Source organism: Conger conger, chromosome 16, assembly GCF_963514075.1.
Source record: "Conger conger chromosome 16, fConCon1.1, whole genome shotgun sequence".
Classification (NCBI taxonomy): Eukaryota; Metazoa; Chordata; class Actinopteri; order Anguilliformes; family Congridae; genus Conger; species Conger conger.
The window spans coordinates 33,547,904-33,567,601 of record NC_083775.1 but is presented as its reverse complement, the minus strand read 5'-3'; the positions used below and the strand labels follow the sequence as shown (position 1 = coordinate 33,567,601).

The following is a 19,698-nucleotide window of genomic DNA, read 5'->3' as shown; positions in this document are numbered from 1 at the left end:
ATAGAGGATTATGTCTTCAAAATGAACAGTAGCCCATTCCAACAAAAGACTACAATAATATATGGACAGTGAGCTCTATAACATCTGGGATAAAGACATGTTTTCTTAATTTGGCTCTATACTCTGCAATTTTAGATTTAAAGTGTAGCTTTTATTAAAGGGTATTTATTTTGTACATATTTGTTTCACCATGTACAAATTACAGCACTTTTTTTTACCACCCCCCCATTTCAGGGCACAATACTGTTTGTAAATGAAAGTAGCCTTGTTTAGTACTTTTTTGCATATCCACTGCATGCAATGTCTGCTTGAAGTCTATGCACATTACCAGATCCTGAGTGTCTTCTCTGGTGATGCTGTGCCAGGCCTGTACTGCAGCCATCTTCAGCTCCTGTTTGCTTTGGGGGCTAGCTGCCTTACTGGATGTTTTCTTTTTGGCAAATGAAATGGATGTTCAGTTGGATTCAGATGGAATGAATTGACTTGGCCAGTCAAGAATATTTAAGTTTTTTGGTTTTGAAAAACTCCTTTGCTTCTTTCACAGTATGCTTGGGATCATTGTCTTGCTGGAGGATGAAGCTCCATCAAATGAGTTCTGTAATGTCTACATGGTGAAACTAACATACCATTTAATAAAAGATCACATTTGAATCACAATGTGAATTGTTTGATTGCAAATCTAAAATTGTGGGGGTTAGAGCCCAATCATGAAAAAATGTAGTTCTGTCCCAAACGTTAGGGAGCTGACTGTATATGAATTCAATAAAATATAAAAATGGTTAAAGCTGGTGTAGTTTTTTAAATTTATTTTTAGTTCATATGTCAGAGATTTGGCTGTATTCAGTTTTTTTTTTTTCAACGCAATTTTATTATTTCAGGGGTGCTTTCTAAAAAATGAACGGATGAGTTGGTAACACTTTATAATAAGGTCTCATGAATTGGCATTAACTAATGTAGTTGTTAACATGAATGAAGGATTTACAAATGCATCAAGCATTAAATTCATTGTTTTTCATTAATGTATTTCTTAACTCCCAACTAAAAATGTATACAAACCATAGGATAAACATTCATTCATTAAACAATTTGTTAAGCATTAACAGTTACATTAACTGTTGTTCTCATTCCAATTGGCATTGACTAATGTTGTTGTTAGGATGGATTAATGATGTACGAATACATAAACAAAGCTGAACAGCTTAACCTTTCAGTAGACAATTAAGAACTACATTAATTCATGCCAATTCATGTAACCTAAAGTGTTACCGATAAATGTATCTTGACTCTCCCATTGTGGAAAGCCGAGTTTAAAAGGCCCCTTCCAGAACAGCAACATCCACTGCTGATTCGGGAGGACACAGACTAGCCGGTGTGTGCCATACCTGTACCGGTCAGCCATTTTGTTTTTCTGCAGTCAAACAGCTGAGCTGCGCAGCTGACTCGGTGTACCGTACTTGATGCTCGGTCGGTGCTGGCACCCAGTCGGCCGGACGGAGTCGCTGGATCACTCTCGCAAGACGAGGAGGGGAGAACCCTTCTGATTGAAACACCGGCCACCTCCCTGGGTCATGTAGCAGCCAATGACGTGTCACCCTGTCTCACTCCTGGCTGCAATTGGCCCCCAAAGCCATCTGGATTGGATTGGATTGGATTGGATTGGATATGGGGGGGGGGGGGGGGGGGGGGACTTAAAACAATAAATGAATAACTAAAACTATGAATCAATAATTATAAGCTTAGGACTTTTTTCTGTCCGCCACCAAGAAGAAAGATGTTATGCCAGTGTACCAGGGCAACGCTGTTTTATTTCCACTCTGCACAGATACAGTGAAAATACTGCAAAAACAGCCCTCAAAATAAAACTTTATGAAGTAATACCAATAATTATTTCAACAAAGTAAATCTGACATGTTTTTTTTTTTTTTTTTTTTACAAAGTTAAGAGACATAAATAACAAAAAGTCATACTAAGAAATATCTTGAAAGCACTTGCGGTTTCAAGAACCATTTAGAGACTGACCAATCCCACCACATCCTCCAGGGTCCACAACTAATATTCTTCATAAAAGAGAAACTTTATATTAGAATTTCAACATACACCAGCAGTCCTTTTTTATTTTAACCCTTCTTCACATTCAATTCTTACACTCGTGTATGATACAGTGCAGTAAGTATTTGACAGTGACAATTTGTGTTGTTTTGGCTCTGTACTTCAAGGCATTGGATTTGAAATTAATGCAGACCACAAGCTTTTATTTGATGGTATTTGGTACTTCCACCCATATTTCTTGATCTGTGTACTGTAGGATAGAATTACAGCCCTCTTATGCATAGTTTCCCTGTTTTAGGGAAGTTACGGAACCAAAAGTAATTGGACAATTGGCCGCTCAGCTGTTTCTTGGTAGGCTGTGTGTCACTGCATCAGTAGTTCATGCACAAAATAGCTAACAAAAGGTCCAAGAGTTTATTTTAGGTTTGGCATTTGCATTTGGAGCCTGTTGCTGTTGTCTCAACATGAGGGCCAAAGAAGTATCAATGCCAGTAAAACAGTCCCTCATGCCACTGAAAAATCGGAATAAATCAATCAGGGACAAAGGCAAAACTTTGGGTGTGTCAAATTCAACTGTTAGACACATCGTTAAGAAGCAAGAACATTGAGCAATAGCAAACAGCCAGGTAGACTACGGAAAACCACTGTAGTGGATGACAGAAGAATATGTTAAAATGTGAGAAGAAAACCCTTTTTAACCTGTTGAACAGATCAAGAAAACTCTGAAAGATGTAGGTGTAGATGTGTGAAAGACCACCATAAAGAGAAGACTACACCAGCTTAACCTCAGAGGATTCACCACAAGACCACTAGTAAGCCTTAAGAACAAGAATGGCCAAAGTTTGCTAAAATGTACATTTTAAGGAACTGTACCATTCTGGAATACAGTCTTATGGACAGATGAGACAAGTGTTAACCGATACCAAAGTGAGGGAAAGAGGAAAGTGTGGGGGAAAGAAACTGCTTAGGATAAAAAGCACCTCCCACATTTGTGAAACACAGATGTCATTGATTCAATGGATTTGCAACCAAGTACTAAACATGACATTTTATTTAAGATTGTCTTCCTCTTACGTTTGGTCCCCTAAAATAGGGGAACTATATATATATATAAAAAGGGCTGTAATTCGTATCCTGATCACCCAAAGTGGATCATTTGAATACCATCAAATTAAAGCTGCCAGTCTGCACTTTGCCGAAAAAAGAACACCGGCAAATGTGTCACTGTCCAAATACTTATGGATTTCATTGCAAGTCATTTCTCTGCATTGTACACGGATTGTCTCCTCAAAGTCACTTTTACCCCCTTTCCATTCCACTGATTCCATCCACATCCTAATCCCAAAATGTAAAGCCTCCTATTAATACCCCTTCTTGTGTCCTTTTTAATGTCACCCAAACTCAAACCAGCCAGCCAGCCCACAAGCACTGTAAAAATACAGCAGAGGATTACATCCAATCAGAGCGCAAAAGTCCAGCGTGGGATTTCATCCAATGAGAACGCAGAAGAGGCACGGACATCCCGTTTCACAAGTCCTGCTCTTGGGCTGTGTCAAGAAGGAGCCCGGACCCGGCCCCTCCACAAAACGATGTAAACAATAAAGAATGAACGGCACGAAAAGAACAATCTAGAAAGAGTCTCAGTCGCTCGACTGGCATCTTGGCGCGTTCCGTTTCTCCTCAGCAGTGCAAGAACGGGATTGAGACGGACAATAAATAGATCTCCTCAGCAACACATCTATATACATCTGTATCGATACACGTACATATCCGCACGCGTGGACGCGGTTCTCCAGTTCGGCCAGCGGGGGGCGCTCTACATGAGCGTGCAGCTCTTGGCGCGGTCCTTCCTTATGGCGGGCGTGTCGTCCAGGTGCTCAGTCCGGGCGGGCAGGTGCGACGCCCTCTTGAGGCCGCGGCGGGAGTCGCTGCGCTTGAGCTGCGGCCGGCCGGCACGGCTGATGGACGCCAGCGTGGTGATGTGGAACACGTCCCGCACGCTGTTCTCCGAAACCTTGGACGTGCACTCTGCGTATGCCACCGCCCCCATCTGCCTGGCCAGGGTGCTGCCCTGCAGGGCACACAAGGAGGTCAGGAAGGAAGGGGAGGTGGGGAGGTGGGGGTTCCGGAGAATTCCAGCCAAAAATGACGCGACGTGCCGTTCCTCACCTTAAGGAGAATTTATCTCTCTCATTTCTGATGTGTGGCATACAGAATGCGGCCAAGTTCAATGACTACAGACTGTGATGTCACCCCTGGAGAAGTGAGTGGAGTGATTCATTCATTTGGCTGGGTAGCTTGGTTTTTAGTCCATCAGGCAAAACTAATCTTTTGCTGCACGGAGCAGCCAGCTGGAACCATGGTTCTAAGATCTGTAGTAGACTTACTCCTCATTACACATGTAACACTTCAGCCGACAACAAAATGAAGTGTACCGAGCCCTGCCTCCAACAATAATGCCATTCGGGTATAAACTACACACCTTTCCCCATAGTACAGAATGGATTCAGAGTGAAGCCTGTAGTTTAACAGAGACTAGAATGAGACATAGGCATCTTCAGTATTACGACGTCTGAAATGCAGATGAAACAAAACATGTGACACCAGTGCAGTATATTCCCCAATTAAAATAAGAGTTATAGGTACAATAGGTAAGATTTTTATGTTAAAACATTGTTACAAGACCATTGTATATCCCTTGCTATTAAAAAAAGGAAAAAGGCTCACTGACATGTTGACTCACCCTCTGCCTGTATTTATAGTCCTTAAATTTGGGGTTCAAAATATGCAGCTGACGAGCTGGCACTCTGTACCAAAACATCGTATAGCTATACAATAATTCAAGCTCATTGGTTGAAAATTGGTTCCAATTGCCACAGCCAATGGCGTTTCAACGTCAGCCCGTTCACAGAGAAGGGGGAGGGATAAACAGAGTTGTGGTTTGAAGGTGTTTGTTGCTGCAATTCCTCTCTTGACCATTAAAAGTCTGAAATTACCTATTGTACCCTTAAATACCAAACACATTGTCACTGGAAATGGCCCGATAAATAAACAAATCTTTGATCTATATTTGTTTTTCACATGCGTGAAATGTGTATACCCATATATTCTGAAAGGATGGCCCCAGTACAAAACTGTAGTGGCTCTTCATAATTCTTATATCAACTGTAAGGTACACCGGTGGTTCTATCGATCTTTAGCCACCACTAAAAATCTTGCAGATTACTTTAATCTCTCCTTTACAATTTTAAAGGAGAGATTTGACACTAACATTCAGGGCAAACATTTTCTTTTTTTTTCTTTTTTTCAATTCCTTGAGATCCACTGGAGCACATTCAAATTTTATCAGAATCTAAACAGTTAATTTTTTCAAATATGTATTGACCCAGGTCTACTCAAAAACGTAATTCTCAGAGCTCAACAATCTCGTTCCCTGGAGTGTGTGAAAACCCATAGTCTGAACACCTAGCCTTTGTGTCCAGTGCCATTAGCATTACGCCCACAAACTCTACCCCCCCCCCCAAATTACAGTCATTACAGCGTGTTACCATTAGCGATTCTGTGTACTTTACTCTTGCTCTGCAATAAACTCTTACGGCATTCAAACAGAATCTGAGCCACTCTAGAGAGGCAGCTGAACCACAGCCTTATGAAATATTCAACACTACTGCCTCTACAACACTGGAGCGGGAAGATAACCGGTCCAAAGTACAAGTTCACAGGGTCACGCTCCCCTCAGGTCTGGGTTATTCGGCTTTTGCTCCAGGAGACGTTTCAGCGTTGTTACTGCATGAACGACAGGATGGCTCGGAGCTGGTGAACAATGCTCATGAAGAGAATGATTTAAGCAGACCCAGATGTCAAACTTTCTAATCAGCAGCTCAAATACACTCCCGAGGGGGAACCTGTGATTCCATAGAAGAACCCAATCTAGTTAAACGGTTCTTTGTCTGGGAGCTTACGCACCTGTGGGTTCCTCTACGGCAGGGGTGTCCAATCCTATCCAGAAAGGGCCGGTGTGTGTGCAGGTTGTTGTTTTAGCACAGGACTAAGACAGCTGATTCTACTCATGAAGGTCTTGATTAAAGACCACGATTAGTTCGTTAGTATAATCAGGTGTGTTAGTGCTGGGTTAAAACAAAAACCTGCACCCACGCCGGCCCTTTTAGGATAGAATTGGACACCACTGCTCTATGGACACAAGCCAAAGAGCCCGTTTCTTTCCAAGAGTGTGCAGAATGGCCAAACGGGAAGGGCCCAAAATCTGTTTGCAGCTCTCAGATCAGTGCGGAAGTGAGAGGGAGGGGTTAACCGGAGAGGGGCGACAGCAAGGAAGACCTCCTGTAATTAGATCCACCAGCCAGCCCTTCTAATGCTAATTGGAACTGTCACATAGTCTTTGTGCGGAAGAAATGAATGGGCAAAATTAGCTGCACCTTTGGCAGGAGTAATTCTGTAAATTTCTCATTCAGCAGCAAGCAATATAGATTGGTTCTGAGATGTTCTGACCTAACAAAATGAGTGGCAGTGTAATCTTGCTGATCTGACTGGAGGATGACTGCATGTTCTGATGAGTTAATAGACCTATTCTGAACGGCTTCTGAAAGACAAATTGCAAACAATAATAACATCACTTGACTTAAAAAAATCACACACACACACACACACACAAATTATTCACAGATTTGTATTCATTTGCTAATTTCTGATACTTGTCAGGTTGCATAACATGAGTCATATTTTAAAGAGGTACCTCCTCAGAATATGTTCTAGCTATAAATGAATACTAAATTATTAACCGCATTATACAACATGCAAATGTTTTATTGATGATTAGTCAGCATTAATAAATGTTAGTAAATGTGTTAAGAAGTAGGTCAGGGTTGCCAACTTGTGAAAACTATAGAAAAAGTAATGCTATGATAACGGTGGACAACAGCCAAAAACTTTAACCTTGTGTGGGATTTCAACGGAAAGTGTCCTATTTATCAATATTTATTCATTTTTGACTGAGAAAAAAAACATTAATTGGTTGTACTCGAGATTCAGTTATACATGTTTTATTATGCATTTATTATGCATTCATTACACTGAAATCTAAAGTACTCCCTTCACAAGTTTAATTATATGAAATATAGGAACACTGAATTTGTGCTCGGTTACAAAACTCACTTTTAGAAGAAACTTTTGCTGTTTATGAACGGCTCAGGATGAAATGTGTAAATGAAGAATGAAGGCCCGGATTGTTTGTGAGGGGAAGATTAATATGCCATGTTTGGATAAATTGCTGATATTAGCTGTACATTTACAGTTTAAGGCTCAGATGTGTGTGTGTGGAGCTGCAGCACGAGAGCGAATAAAAGGTCTGGAGTTAATCAAATACGAGTTTCTTTTTCAGTTCTGATGGACTTTACTGCTTGTGGGATTCATGTTTGTGACTACTTACTACGACAAGAATTCAATTCGGAGCTGGCTGAAAACGAACTGCTCGCACCAGCTTTACATCTGATTGTTATCCAGTGGTGAACCTTGTCAAACCCATCAGTTCAAGTGATATAAATGCCAAAACAATGGCCTCAATATTGTGTAATGCAATTCTGGGGGAAATTGGAACTGAAGAAGCTTCAAGAAACAGTCCCTAACTTGCTTATTTCGCAGCTGAAGCCTCCCCCCCAAAATGGCGAGCTTGCTAAATGGAGTGTGAACATCCTTTTGTTTTTGAGGCTTTTGTAAAGGAGGAAAAAGCTAATAATCGGTGTCAGGCGGTGCCCAAAGTGAAGATCCAAAAAGCTGATTAAAATTCATGAATTGAGAGAACGGCTGTTCTCCCCGTAGATTATAGACACCGAAGCAAATGGTATAGTCACACCACAGTCCATTTTTCTGTCCACTTATAACTCATAAATTGGCCAAATACAAATCAAATTTGCATTTGCGGAGGAATTTTCCACTCTCCACTTTTGATGGCCATTCCCCAGGGAAGACATTATGCTGAGCTACAGCGGCAGAGGATAAAACACACAGGGCGTGTATAAACACACTGTATAAACTCATTTAATCATTAATAATGCACAGACTGCTTTTTGGATTTTGTTTGGAAACAGGAAAATATTTCAGATTAATTTTACAGATTATTTACAGAATCCCTCCATAACCTGCAATGTGGACAATGTTCTGGACAGGTGTGGCAAGGCTTGGTCTGGCTTCCTGAGCCGCGCCTACAGGGATATAGCACCTGTATTGGCCACACCTATGGGCACATGGCCACGCCTACTGATGTCAGCCACGCCTGCAGGCACAAGAGCCACGCCCACCTGTGAGGCACGCCTACAGGCACAAGGCCACACCCACTTGTGAGCTACACCTACAGCGATATAGCACGTGTATTAGCCACACCCATTGGGACATGGCCGCACCCACCAGAGTGAGTCACGCATGCAGGGACATGCCCACCTGTGAGCCACGCCTACAGGCACAAGGCCACGCCCACCTGTGAGCCACGCCTACAGGCACAAGGACACGCCCATAAGTGAGCCACGCCTACAGGCACAAGGACACGCCCATAAGTGAGCCACGCCTACAGGCACAAGGCCACACCCACCTGTGAGCCACGCCTACAGGCACAAGGCCACGCCCACATGTGAGCCACACCTACAGGCACAAGGCCACGCCCACCTTGAGCCACACCTACAGGCACAAGGCCACGCCCACCTGTGAGCCACGCCTACAGGCACAAGGCCACGCCCACCTGTGAGTCACGCCTACAGGCACGAGGCCACGCCCTTGAGCATGGGCCACACCTACAAGGCACCCGTGTTATTAACCAATTTTGTTCTTGCAGCCGAGCCAGGAACCAAGGAAAGAGAGAACACACTGGAGAAAGTCACAGCAAAGCACAGAAAAGCACAGACTGTTTTTGAACTCGTGCCAAAACAAAGACATCCTAAAAATTAAAGGGTCTGGTGAAAAATGAACATTTTAAAGCAGCCCTTACCAAGCATGTGTATGAGTATAAAACAGCTTCCAACCTTGGCACTACAATTAATATATTTTGTAGCTTCATAAAATTGCAATGTAAGCTAATATGAAATCATCATTCATATTTAGACTGGGCTCAAGCCCCACTTTCCTAAATTTGTGTACCAACCACTTTTTTCTACATGAGAAAATACTGCATCTATTTACTTGGGACTAAAAATGTGTAATGTTTATCGCAGATATTTATCCTTAATCTTCAACATCCACCCAGAAACAAAGAAAGTATGACGAGCAGCTAAAACTACAAAAACTACCTATTGTATTGATTTAATTGTTTTGTCCTGCGCGGGTGAGGAATAGTGATATCCAGCTCACTCTTTTTTCCGCCGTATTTCTTTAGCATTGTTCTCTCTTCAGCCTCCCTGGATACACCTCCGCTGATGTAGTGTGTGGAACGATCCTCACTTTCCCATCGCTCTGTACGCGCTGCCCTGAGGGCGCGGCGCAGCGTGTAGCAACTGCATAATTCAGGCCCGAGAAAGAAACACAAATCAAACGAATAAGCAAACCCTGACCCTGCTCCTTAATGGCTGTTCACGTGATGAATATCAGTCCTCTGGATAAAGCTTTTTAATGGCTTAATACCTGTGAAGAAAATCAGTGTTTAATCACCTCCATTATTTAAATGGCAGTCCTGCTATAAATACGGCTATTATAACCTATGCACAGTTTTTTTGGGGTTATGAAAGTAATTTGTTAGAGGAATAAAAATGTATATTTCATTGCTGACCGGGTCCCACTGGTACACTTTCGCATTGTGTATATCATAGATTATGAATGCCTGGCCATTGCTGCCTGCATTTATACCGTATTTATAGCATAAGCATTTCATGACATTAAGTTTTCCCCATGACTTTTCTTTTTGATCAAATGTTTTTTATTCAGCAGAAATGTCCAAACAGAATATGTGACTTTTTTTGTCCACCTTAAATCCCCCCCCCCCCCCCCCAGGATCTCTCTCACCTGCTCATTAGTGACAGGAACTCTCTCACCTTCTCATTACTGACAGGATCTGAATCACCTGATCGTTAGTAAAAGGATCTCTTACCTGCTCATTAGTGACAAGATCTCTCTCACTTGTTCATTAGTGACAGGATCTTTCTCACCAGCTCGTTAGTAAAAGGATCTCTCACCTGCTAGTTCGTAAAAGGATCTGTCTCACCTGTTTGTGAGTGACGGATCTGTCTCACCTGTTTGTGAGTGACGGGATCTGTCTCACCTGTTTGTGAGTGACGGATCTGTCTCACCTGTTTGTGAGTGACGGGATCTCTCTCACCTGTTCGTGAGTGACGGGATCTGTCTCACCTGTTCGTGAGTGACGGGAATCAGCCTCTGTTTGGACAGCTCCCTGAGCGTGCTCACATCCGTCCGCATGTCCAGCTTGCAGCCCACCAGGACCACCTTGGCGTTGGGGCAGAACTCCTGGGTCTCGCCCTGCCACTGCAGGCAGACGGACAGACAGACACAAGGGACACACCACACCCCTGGTGAAACGCCTCGAACACTTTGTTTACAGTTAAGTCCATTTCAGACAGGATGCAAGTGAACACCCGAAAATTAACCTCATGTGACCCTTTCAGTCCCAAGCCCAATATGAAGTGGGGTTTGCCTTTGGTTGAGAAAATATCATAGGGTTCCAAATAATAGTATAGCAGGTATTTTGATTGGTTGAAGAGGTACACATTCAACAGTGCCATATGGCACTCTTGAGACTGAAAGGGTTGAAGCACACATCAGCAGACATTTTACCCTTATATGTATATCATTGTTTTTTTTAAAAGATCTTTTTTAGCTTCATTGGACAGTACAGTATAGAGAGACAGGAAGACTGGGAGCAAGAGAGAGGGAAAGACATGCGACAAATTTCGGACGGTTAGATTCGAACCACCGACGTCGCGCCTCGCAATGAGTATGTGGTTAGCGCTCTACAGGCTGCGCCACCAAGACACCGCGTATATCTTTGCTACACGGAACCAAAGAGCAGGTGGTAATGGATTTCTGTATCATGATATATGATCAGCTACAGGGTTGTACACGGTGCCAATATGGCCGCTGGCAGAGGACCAACTAGGTTGGATCATCAACCAATTATCACAGATTCATCAGCCAGTGTGGGCCCGGTAACGGCGCGATACATTTCCCCCAGCAGTCCGTGATAACTCAAGCGCCTAATGTCCCTCAAGTTCTCCATCAATTTCCCCCAGCAGATGTTCCAGCATCTGACGCCCAGCGTGGCGAGCATATGGCACGGTCAAACCTCCCCGAAGCCAACTGCCATCCACCTCCACACAGCCTCATGCGCTTAATATGACCAGACATGCGGCTATCGACAGCAGCCATGTCGCTACATTAGACAACCGCTACATGCTGCCAGGCTGGATGGCTAGCGTCGAGCCAGTCTAGCCAAACTAGGCTAACTGAGGATATCTAGGCTAACTGAGCTTTTATGTCAGTCTTAAAAGGTCTGTACATCGCAATGCTCTGCCAAAGGACCTTAGAGAGACTTAGGCATCTATAGACTTATGTTAAAGAGCACACAGAAGACTTGTAAAGACTGCCTTTGAATGACTTGTTGTTTTGTTTTTACGGTGTTTTATGTTGCTCTTTGTTGTTAGTCGTGGCTGGACAAATTGTTTCCTTCTACTGCTATTCCTTATTGCTGTTCGAATTGAGATTTTACTCCGTTAATTATACTCCTGTCTAAACACTGCAATACATCACAACCCCTTACCAGCTGTGTTTGTGCTTATTTACTTATTGAGTGTTGGGCCACAAACTGGAATGGAATAAATTAAAAATATATATTACCATTATAATTATTATTATTACATATTAGTATGATTTCACTTCAATCCTTGTCCCAGAGAAGTGGTGCTGCATGCAATCCCATGAGTATATAATGTCATTGATAATTAGGCTAATTTCAGCGCTGATTGAAAGAGACCAAGAGCAGATGCAGGGCTGTGTGTTAGTCACCGTACCTCTAGAGGAATCTGACAGTAGGACACTACTGTATATTGCTATTTCTTGATAATACCGTGAAACTGCCTTTAGTTCCTAGTTGGTTCTCTGTACTGTCACATTTAATACTCCTTCATCCAAGCTAAACACAAGCACATGCGTTTCATTGCCTGCAACCCACCATCTCAAAAACCTCATGTGAACAATTATGCTTCTTAAAAGCAACAACAACAACAACAACAACTACATGTTGAAATAAACATGAAAAGAGAATAATAATAAAAATAACCAAACCATTAAAGACTTTTATTTTGAAATGGCAGGGCATCGGCATTACAAAAGCCGTCAAATTGCTATTGCGTCTATGTAATGGGTTCGGAATGTTATGTTTCAGACTCACAATTAACAAAATGGCCTCTGAATACCAGAAATATCCAGGCCCATTCAGAGGCACTAAAAGAACGTAATTGTTTCCAGCGACTCATTGTGTGTTGAACACCCTGGGCCCCACAGGACCCCACCCCAGCCCACGTCTCTCCGGCTCCCTGCACCCAGCTGTTGACCTTGGGGTCACAGGGGTTGGTGGCCTGATTAGCAGACCTGACAGTGTAACTGCAGGTTTCTAAGGCCAGAGGTGATGGTAGATCGGGGGGATTAAAGGTGAACAGCAATGAGCTCAGTCAGAACAGCAGAGGAGGGATTCCAGGGTTAGACCTACAAAGGCCTGGGTCAAATCCGTGTGTGAAATACGTTAACTCCTTCAATGATAGTACATTTTAAAAAGGAAATCCTTGTGAATTAAGAAAAAAAAAAACATGTTACCATCTAAAATGTGCAGCCTGTAGCGTAAGCCTGCGGCTAAGGTACATGACTAGGACCCGGAAGGTTAAGCCACAGTTAAGATCTGCTTTGGATAAGTGTCGGTTAAATAACTGTAATGTAATCTGTTGGGCTATTACTGGTGTCTAAAGCGTTAAACTGCTCCACAAACAATTTCATATCCCCTCAAAGCCTGAGGGAGATTAAGGCAACCCCACCAACCACTAAGCCTCAAAGGTGATATACAGGTCCTGCAAAACAGTTTAAAAAGGATGACAAATGATAATAGACTAGAACTGAAATCGTATTTACTGAAGAAGCCTACAATCCTAGCCTATACATAGTGTATTTGTCTGAGCAAACTGGTGGCGTTATTGACCTAGCAGATCTCATGCGTTTTAAGCAGTCCAGTCTCAGGTCTTATACATATGTACCTCTAAGCACATATTTGCAGAACCACAATTATGTTCTCACAGGCGCACTTTGCTGCAGTTTTAAAACAAAATGTCCACTGGGGTGGTAAGGCTCAGACTTAAAAGGGATGTAATTATGAGCGTTTATTATTTCCTCTGGAGCTCCCCATTTTATGTATTATGTAGACTAGCGTAATGTGGCGGCTGTGTGAATTTCACTACAGAATGCGACATTTACACAGGGATGGCCTGTAGCGTAGTGGTTAAGGTAAATGACTGGGACCCGCAAGGTCGGTGGTTAAAATCCCGGTGTAGCCAAAGATCCGTGCAGCCGTTGAGCAAGGCCCTTAACCCTGCATTGCTCCAGGGGGGGATTGTCTCCTGCTTAGTCTAATCAACTGTATGTCCTGGGCACCAGTTTGTTAATGCAAATATTATTTAATCTGCCAATCATGTGGCAGCAACTAAATGCATTTCAGAATGGGGAAGAAAACAAAAAACATCCAGTGAGCAGCAGTTCTGTGGGCAAAAACGCTTCGTAAATGAGGGAGGTCAGAGGAGAAGGGCCAGACTGGTCGAAGTTGACGGTAATGCAAATAACCACACGTTACAACAGTGGTATGCAGAAGAGCATCTCTGAACACATAACAGGTAAAACCTCTAAGTTACAAGTGTCAAACTCCAGTCCTGCTGGTTTTTGGGTCGCTCTCAGCACCTGTGGTTCATTCAAGTCATTGATTGGCTAATTTACTTAATTGTCAGCGGACTGAAAGGAAACCACAAAAACCTGCAGACCCCCTGGGAATTGAGTTTGACATCCCTGCTCTAAGTGGATAGGCTACAGCAGCAGAAGACCGATAAGTCTAAAAAATAAGTCTAAAAAATACTTTGCTAGATGTTGCTTTAGCAGTGTCTCTTTTATATTCAACATGCTAACGCCACAGTGACAGCATACAAAAGCTTGCTAGCTAACTGAACTGCGATCTAGTAGAACAATGAACTGCGCTGCAGTAGAACAGTGGACTGTGTGTGTTGTAGTAGAACAGTTAACTGTGCCGTAGTAGAACAGTAGACTGTGTGTGCTGTAGTAGAACAGTTAACTGTGCCGTAGTAGAACAGTAGACTATGTGTGCTGTAGTAGAACAGTTAACTGTGCCGTAGTAGAACAGTAGACTGTGTGTGCTGTAGTAGAACAGTTAACTGTGCCGTAGTAGAACAGTAGACTGTGTGTGTTGTAGTAGAACAGTTAACTGTGCCATAGTAGAACAGTAGACTGTGTGTGTTGTAGTAGAACAGTTAACTGTGCCGTAGTAGAACAGTAGACTGTGTGTGTTGTAGTAGAACAGTTAACTGTGCCGTAGTAGAACAGTAGACTGTGTGTGTTGTAGTAGAACAGTTAACTGTGCTGTAGTAGAACAGTAGACTGTGTGTGCTGTAGTAGAACAGTTGACTGTGTTGTAGTAAAACAGTGAACAGATTCCATTCTATGAGGGTGATGGACAGGTAACTGTCAAAATAAAGGGAACACCAAGCCCGATACGAGTCCCTCTTTCTAAAGTTCTCGATAGACTGCATAATAATAATAAAAACTTTATAATAATAATAATTTGTTATTTAGCTGATGCCTTTGTCCAAAGCAAATTACAGTTGATTAGACTAAGCAGGGGACAATCCCCCCTGGAGCAATGCGGGGTTAAGGGCATTGCTCAAGGGCCCAACAGCTATGCAGATCTTGTCATGACTACACCGGGGATTGAACCACCGACCTTCCAGGTCCCAGTGATGTGCAACAGCCACTAGACTACAGGCTGCCCCTATTGATGAAACTGCATCAGCTCTGCCTCAAACCAATACCCAGACATCACAGTTCAGGAGTACTTCCCAGTACAGGAGTACTTCCCAGTCTACTTCCCAGTGTAGGAGTAGTTCCCAGTTTTTCCCTCAGACTTTCAATATACTTTACATTCATTATTGTTGACCAGTGTTAACTCTTATAGATTTATAAAGTGTTATATTATTTTTTTATTTAAAAAAATATGACAAGATCAAAAAGGGAAAAGTCTGACTTAGTCTGAATAGTCTAACTAAAATGCATTTTTTTATTTTAAAACTTTATTGATTTGAATCATTATGAATGCAATCATTTTTGCCTTGTCATTGTTCATGTTAAAGTTATTTTCCTGTTATAATTGAAGTCTTTGGTCATAATCTTCATTGTGGAAATGAGCAGGATGGGGCTCTAAGGAGCCAGCGGCAGTCAAGGGGAGCCACATAACTGCATACATGGTGCACCTGTGCTATCTGTACAGGGTTCAAAGGTCAAATATTTCCACAGAAACCAGTGGGTCTCTGGGGGCCTACACACGCGCACACACATAAAGTATTAACAGACGCACGACAGTGCCCGAACCACACTTGTATTCAAAATCACCAGCCTCGTTGTTTTGCCGTTCTGGGACCAATACACATGAAAAATCTTTTGGTAAGGCAAACAGACTATTCAAATGAATCCTGAAAATTTGGTCGTTTTTATTGTACATACTATATCAGCAAAAGGCAGGACAATGCTCGAGTGAACATCACTGTATTACAATGTACACTATTGCTATTGATGACTCAAGTGCCAGCAATTAAAACAAGGGAACTCCTTCAGTATGTGCATTTTGCCTATTAGTAATAGAGGTATCAAAGTGTACAAGGGGAGGAAGAGTCAATAACATACAATCAGTTGTCTGATGCTCCTTCAAATTTCCTCTTCAACAACAATAACAGTGATTATATCTCACGGTACAAAATTGCTATGGTGTGTATTTGCAGTACTCAGTAGTGGATGTTTTGATGTGCTTCCGTTTCAATCAGTGATGGTATCAGTGTGTTGTTAAAACTGACTGACTGGGGACAGTCCTGGGCTAGATGTGTGAAACGCACTACTGCAGCCCCCTGTTAGTGTGCCTCAGGGAGAGAATGAGCACAGAAAGAGCAAGTGTATCGGAGTGTGTTTCAATGTGTGCAATAAAGAGCCTGCAGGTATTTATTTGCATCAAGAGTGGAAGTGTGTGTGTGTGTGTGCCTGTGTGTACCCGCGTGTGTGTGCCTATGTGTACCCGTGTGTGTGTGCCTGTGAATGTGTTTGTATCTTCATGTGTGCCTGTGAATGTGTTTGTATCTTCATGTGCCCCCGTGTGTGTGTGTATGTGTGTAGTATGTGTGTGTGTGTGTGTGTGTGTGTGTGTGTGTGTGTGCAGTATGTGTGTGTGTGTGTGTGCGTGTGCAGTATATGTGTGTGTGTGTGTGTGTGCGTGTGTGCAGTATGTGTGTGTGCGTGTGTGTGTGTGTGTGGGTGTGCAGTATGTGTGTGTATGTGTGTGAGTTTGAGTGTGAGTGTGTGCGTGTGAGTGTGTGTGTGCATTTGCGTTTACGTGTGCGAGTGTGTGTGTGCATTTGCGTTTATGTGTGCGTGTGCGAGTGTGAGTGTGTGGGTGTGCGTGTGCAGTATGTGTGTGTGTGTGTGTGTGTGTGCGTGTGCAGTATGTGTGAGTGTGAGTGTGTGTGTGTGTGTGTGTGTGTGTGTGTGCGTGTGAGTGTGAGTGTGAGTGTGCAGTATGTGTGTGTTTGAGTGGGTGTGTATGTGGGTGTGTGTGAGTGTGTGTGTGCGTGTGCAGTATGTGTGTGTGTGTGAGTGTGTGTGCAGTATGTGTGTGTGTGTGTGTGTGTGTGTGTGTGAGAGAGTGTGTGTGCGTGTGTGAGTGTGAGTGTGTGTGTGTGTGTGCAGTATGTGTGTGTGTGTGTGCGTGTGCAGTATGTGTGTGTGTGAGTGTGTGTGTATGTATGTGTGTATGTGTGTGTGTGTGTGTGTGTGTGTGCAGTATGTGTGTGTGTGTGTGCGTGTGCAGTATGTGTGTGTGTGTGTATGTATGTGTGTGTGTGTGTGTGTGTGTGTGTGTGTGTGTGTGTGTGTGTGCAGTATGTGTGTGTGTGCGTGTGTGCGTGTGTGAGTACCTTCTTCAGCACGCTGTCCAGGGTCTCAGGGCGGCTGATGTCGAAGCAGATGAGCACAGCGTCAGAGTCGGGGTAGGCCAGGGGCCGCACGTTATCGTAGTACGAGGACCCTGCGGAGACACAGACCGCCATCTTAACCAGCCTGGCCTGAGTGCACATCGCCAGCACATCTCAGCGTGTGACTGTTGCCCTGTTCTTACAGGCCACAGCGATATACTCCAGGGCTCTTTACTGGAGGGGTGGGCAGGGACAGAATGACTAAATTGAGGGTTTGGTGCGCGTAATTGACAAGGCTTTGGGCCAAAATGAGGATTATATCTGAAAAGAAAGTTCTGGAGATCTATCTTGTGGCAAAAGATAGGATGTGCCATCCCTAACTACATCGTAATAAAGGGTAAAAACGTAAAGACTTGTCCCAAAAACCTTGGTTCATTCAAACATTTGTTTTGGCTCTCCTGTAGAATTTGGGAAATGGCACTTACGCTCCTTATGCACCAAATCCTCAAAGTCTTGAAACTACAATCAAAATGGTGTAGGTATATACCTACAAAATGCGATTGAAATTTTTGCCCACGTCTGTGGGCAGTAGCATCACAGGGGTCGTGGCAGGAGGCTTGGGGCAGTGCAGAGAGAGAGGGGCGTGCGAGCAGACGGGGCGATCAGGAGAGAACGAGCAGCCACCATCTGCCCCCGGGTCAGGCGCGGGTCTACCCGCTGTTTCTGCCCAACCCTGCTCCTGGAGATCTACTATCCTGTAGGTTTTCACTTCAACACTAACAGAGCACCTCGTTCAACAGCTACAGCAGGGCTGCCCAACCCTGCTCCTGGTGATCTACCAAAATCTGTAGATTTTCACTGTGATCTGACATTTTGTTATGAAATGAAAACATAAAATAGTAGATCTCCAGAAACAGGGTTGGGCAGCCCTGCTCTAGCTGTTGAACGAGGTGCTCTGTTAGTGTTGAAGTGAAAACAAGGTAGAGTTGGAGATTGAAAAAGGTAGAGTTGGAGTGAAAACATACAGGATACTAGATCTCCAGAAACAGGGTTCGGCAGCACTGAGCTAAGTGAACCACTGAAACAATGGCATGCTCACCAACCCTTATCAAAACATATACACAAGCAAGACCCCTTCGTTCTGCCATGTCATGCCGTCTGGCACCTCCCCCTCGACACACCTGCACTTCCCGGTCACGACTGCTGTCTGTTCTGGCCCCGCGGTGGTGGAATGACCTCCCTCAGAACAGCAGAGTCTCTGACCACTTTCAAACGCAGACTGAAGACTCATCTCTTCAGGCTGCACCTTTCCCTCCCTACCTCACCACCATGATTAGCCTTGTATATGCCCTAGACTATCATGGCACTTATATAGTTAGATATAGATATTGCTGTGTTTTGTATTAGCTATTGTGTTGTTGTACTCGGGGTATTCTAGCTGCCAACCGTGGTATGCTAGTTTGTATTCTTCCAGGGTTCCAATTGTATCTGTATGGTCACGCTAGGACTCGGAGCCGTACTGTCCTCTAGGGTCCTCTTCACACTTGTTCTTGTGTTCAGTCTGCACTTCATTGAACGTCGCTCTGGATAAGAGCGTCTGCTAAATGTCTTGTATTGTAATGTAATGTAATGTAAAACCCCACTTCAGTTCTAGTCTCATAACTCTGTATTTGATGCAATCTGGGGGGGTTTTCCTCACTACCATTTCAGTGCCATTTTCTTCCCACTGAGTTTTTTTTCTTTTTTTTTTCTAACCTCAATTGCTCACTTCTTGGCAGTTCAGGCCTGGTTTTTGCTCAATTTTGCTTTCTGTTTCCTCTAAAGTGTCTTTGTGACAGCGTCTCTGGAAAAGAGTGCTACACTGATAAAAAAGAATTGAACTTAACTGAATTTACTGTCCCTGCTCAGTTATGGCTGTTCTCACGCACAGCTCCAACACAGTAAAATGTCCAGAGTTCATTACATATACACTCACTGAGCACTTTATTAGGACATCTACTTATTCATGTGATTATCTAATCAGCCAATCGTGTGGCAGCAGTGCAATGCATACAATCATGCAGATACGGGTCAGGAGCTTCAGTTAATGTTCACATCAACCGTCAGAATGGGGAAAAAATTTGATCTGTGACTGTAGAATGACTGTTGGTGCCAGACCGGGTGGTTTGAGTATCTCAGACACTGCTGATCTCCTGGGATTATCAAGCAGACTAGTCTCTAGAGTGGTCTCTAACCCTGGTCCTGAAGAGCTACTGGGTCTTCTGGTTTTTGTTTTCACCTAAAAAATCAGCACCCTGTTGAGACCCAGGTATCCAGGTGAGGTGAGATAAGTGTGTAATCAACTGCTTTAATTGAGTAATTAAGTGCAGAGTAACAACAAAAACTAGCACACCTTATAGCTCTCCAGGACCAGGGTTGGAGA

The 19,698-nt window shown here is 43.4% G+C and overlaps 1 protein-coding gene across 1 annotated transcript in view; it reads right to left on the bottom strand.

Annotated features, from left to right (window-relative positions):
* Positions 1-1,785: 1,785 nt before the first annotated feature.
* LOC133114627 (rho-related GTP-binding protein RhoN-like) overlaps positions 1,786-19,698 on the bottom strand; it is a 53,175-nt gene continuing 35,262 nt past the window's right edge. The window contains exons 3-5 of the mRNA XM_061224166.1: positions 17,280-17,389; positions 10,393-10,527; positions 1,786-4,120 (exon numbers count right to left, since the gene is read on the bottom strand). Coding sequence (XP_061080150.1) covers positions 3,866-4,120; positions 10,393-10,527; positions 17,280-17,389 — 500 coding nt within the window. The 3' untranslated portion in view covers positions 1,786-3,865. The remainder of the gene's footprint in view (positions 4,121-10,392; positions 10,528-17,279; positions 17,390-19,698) is intronic.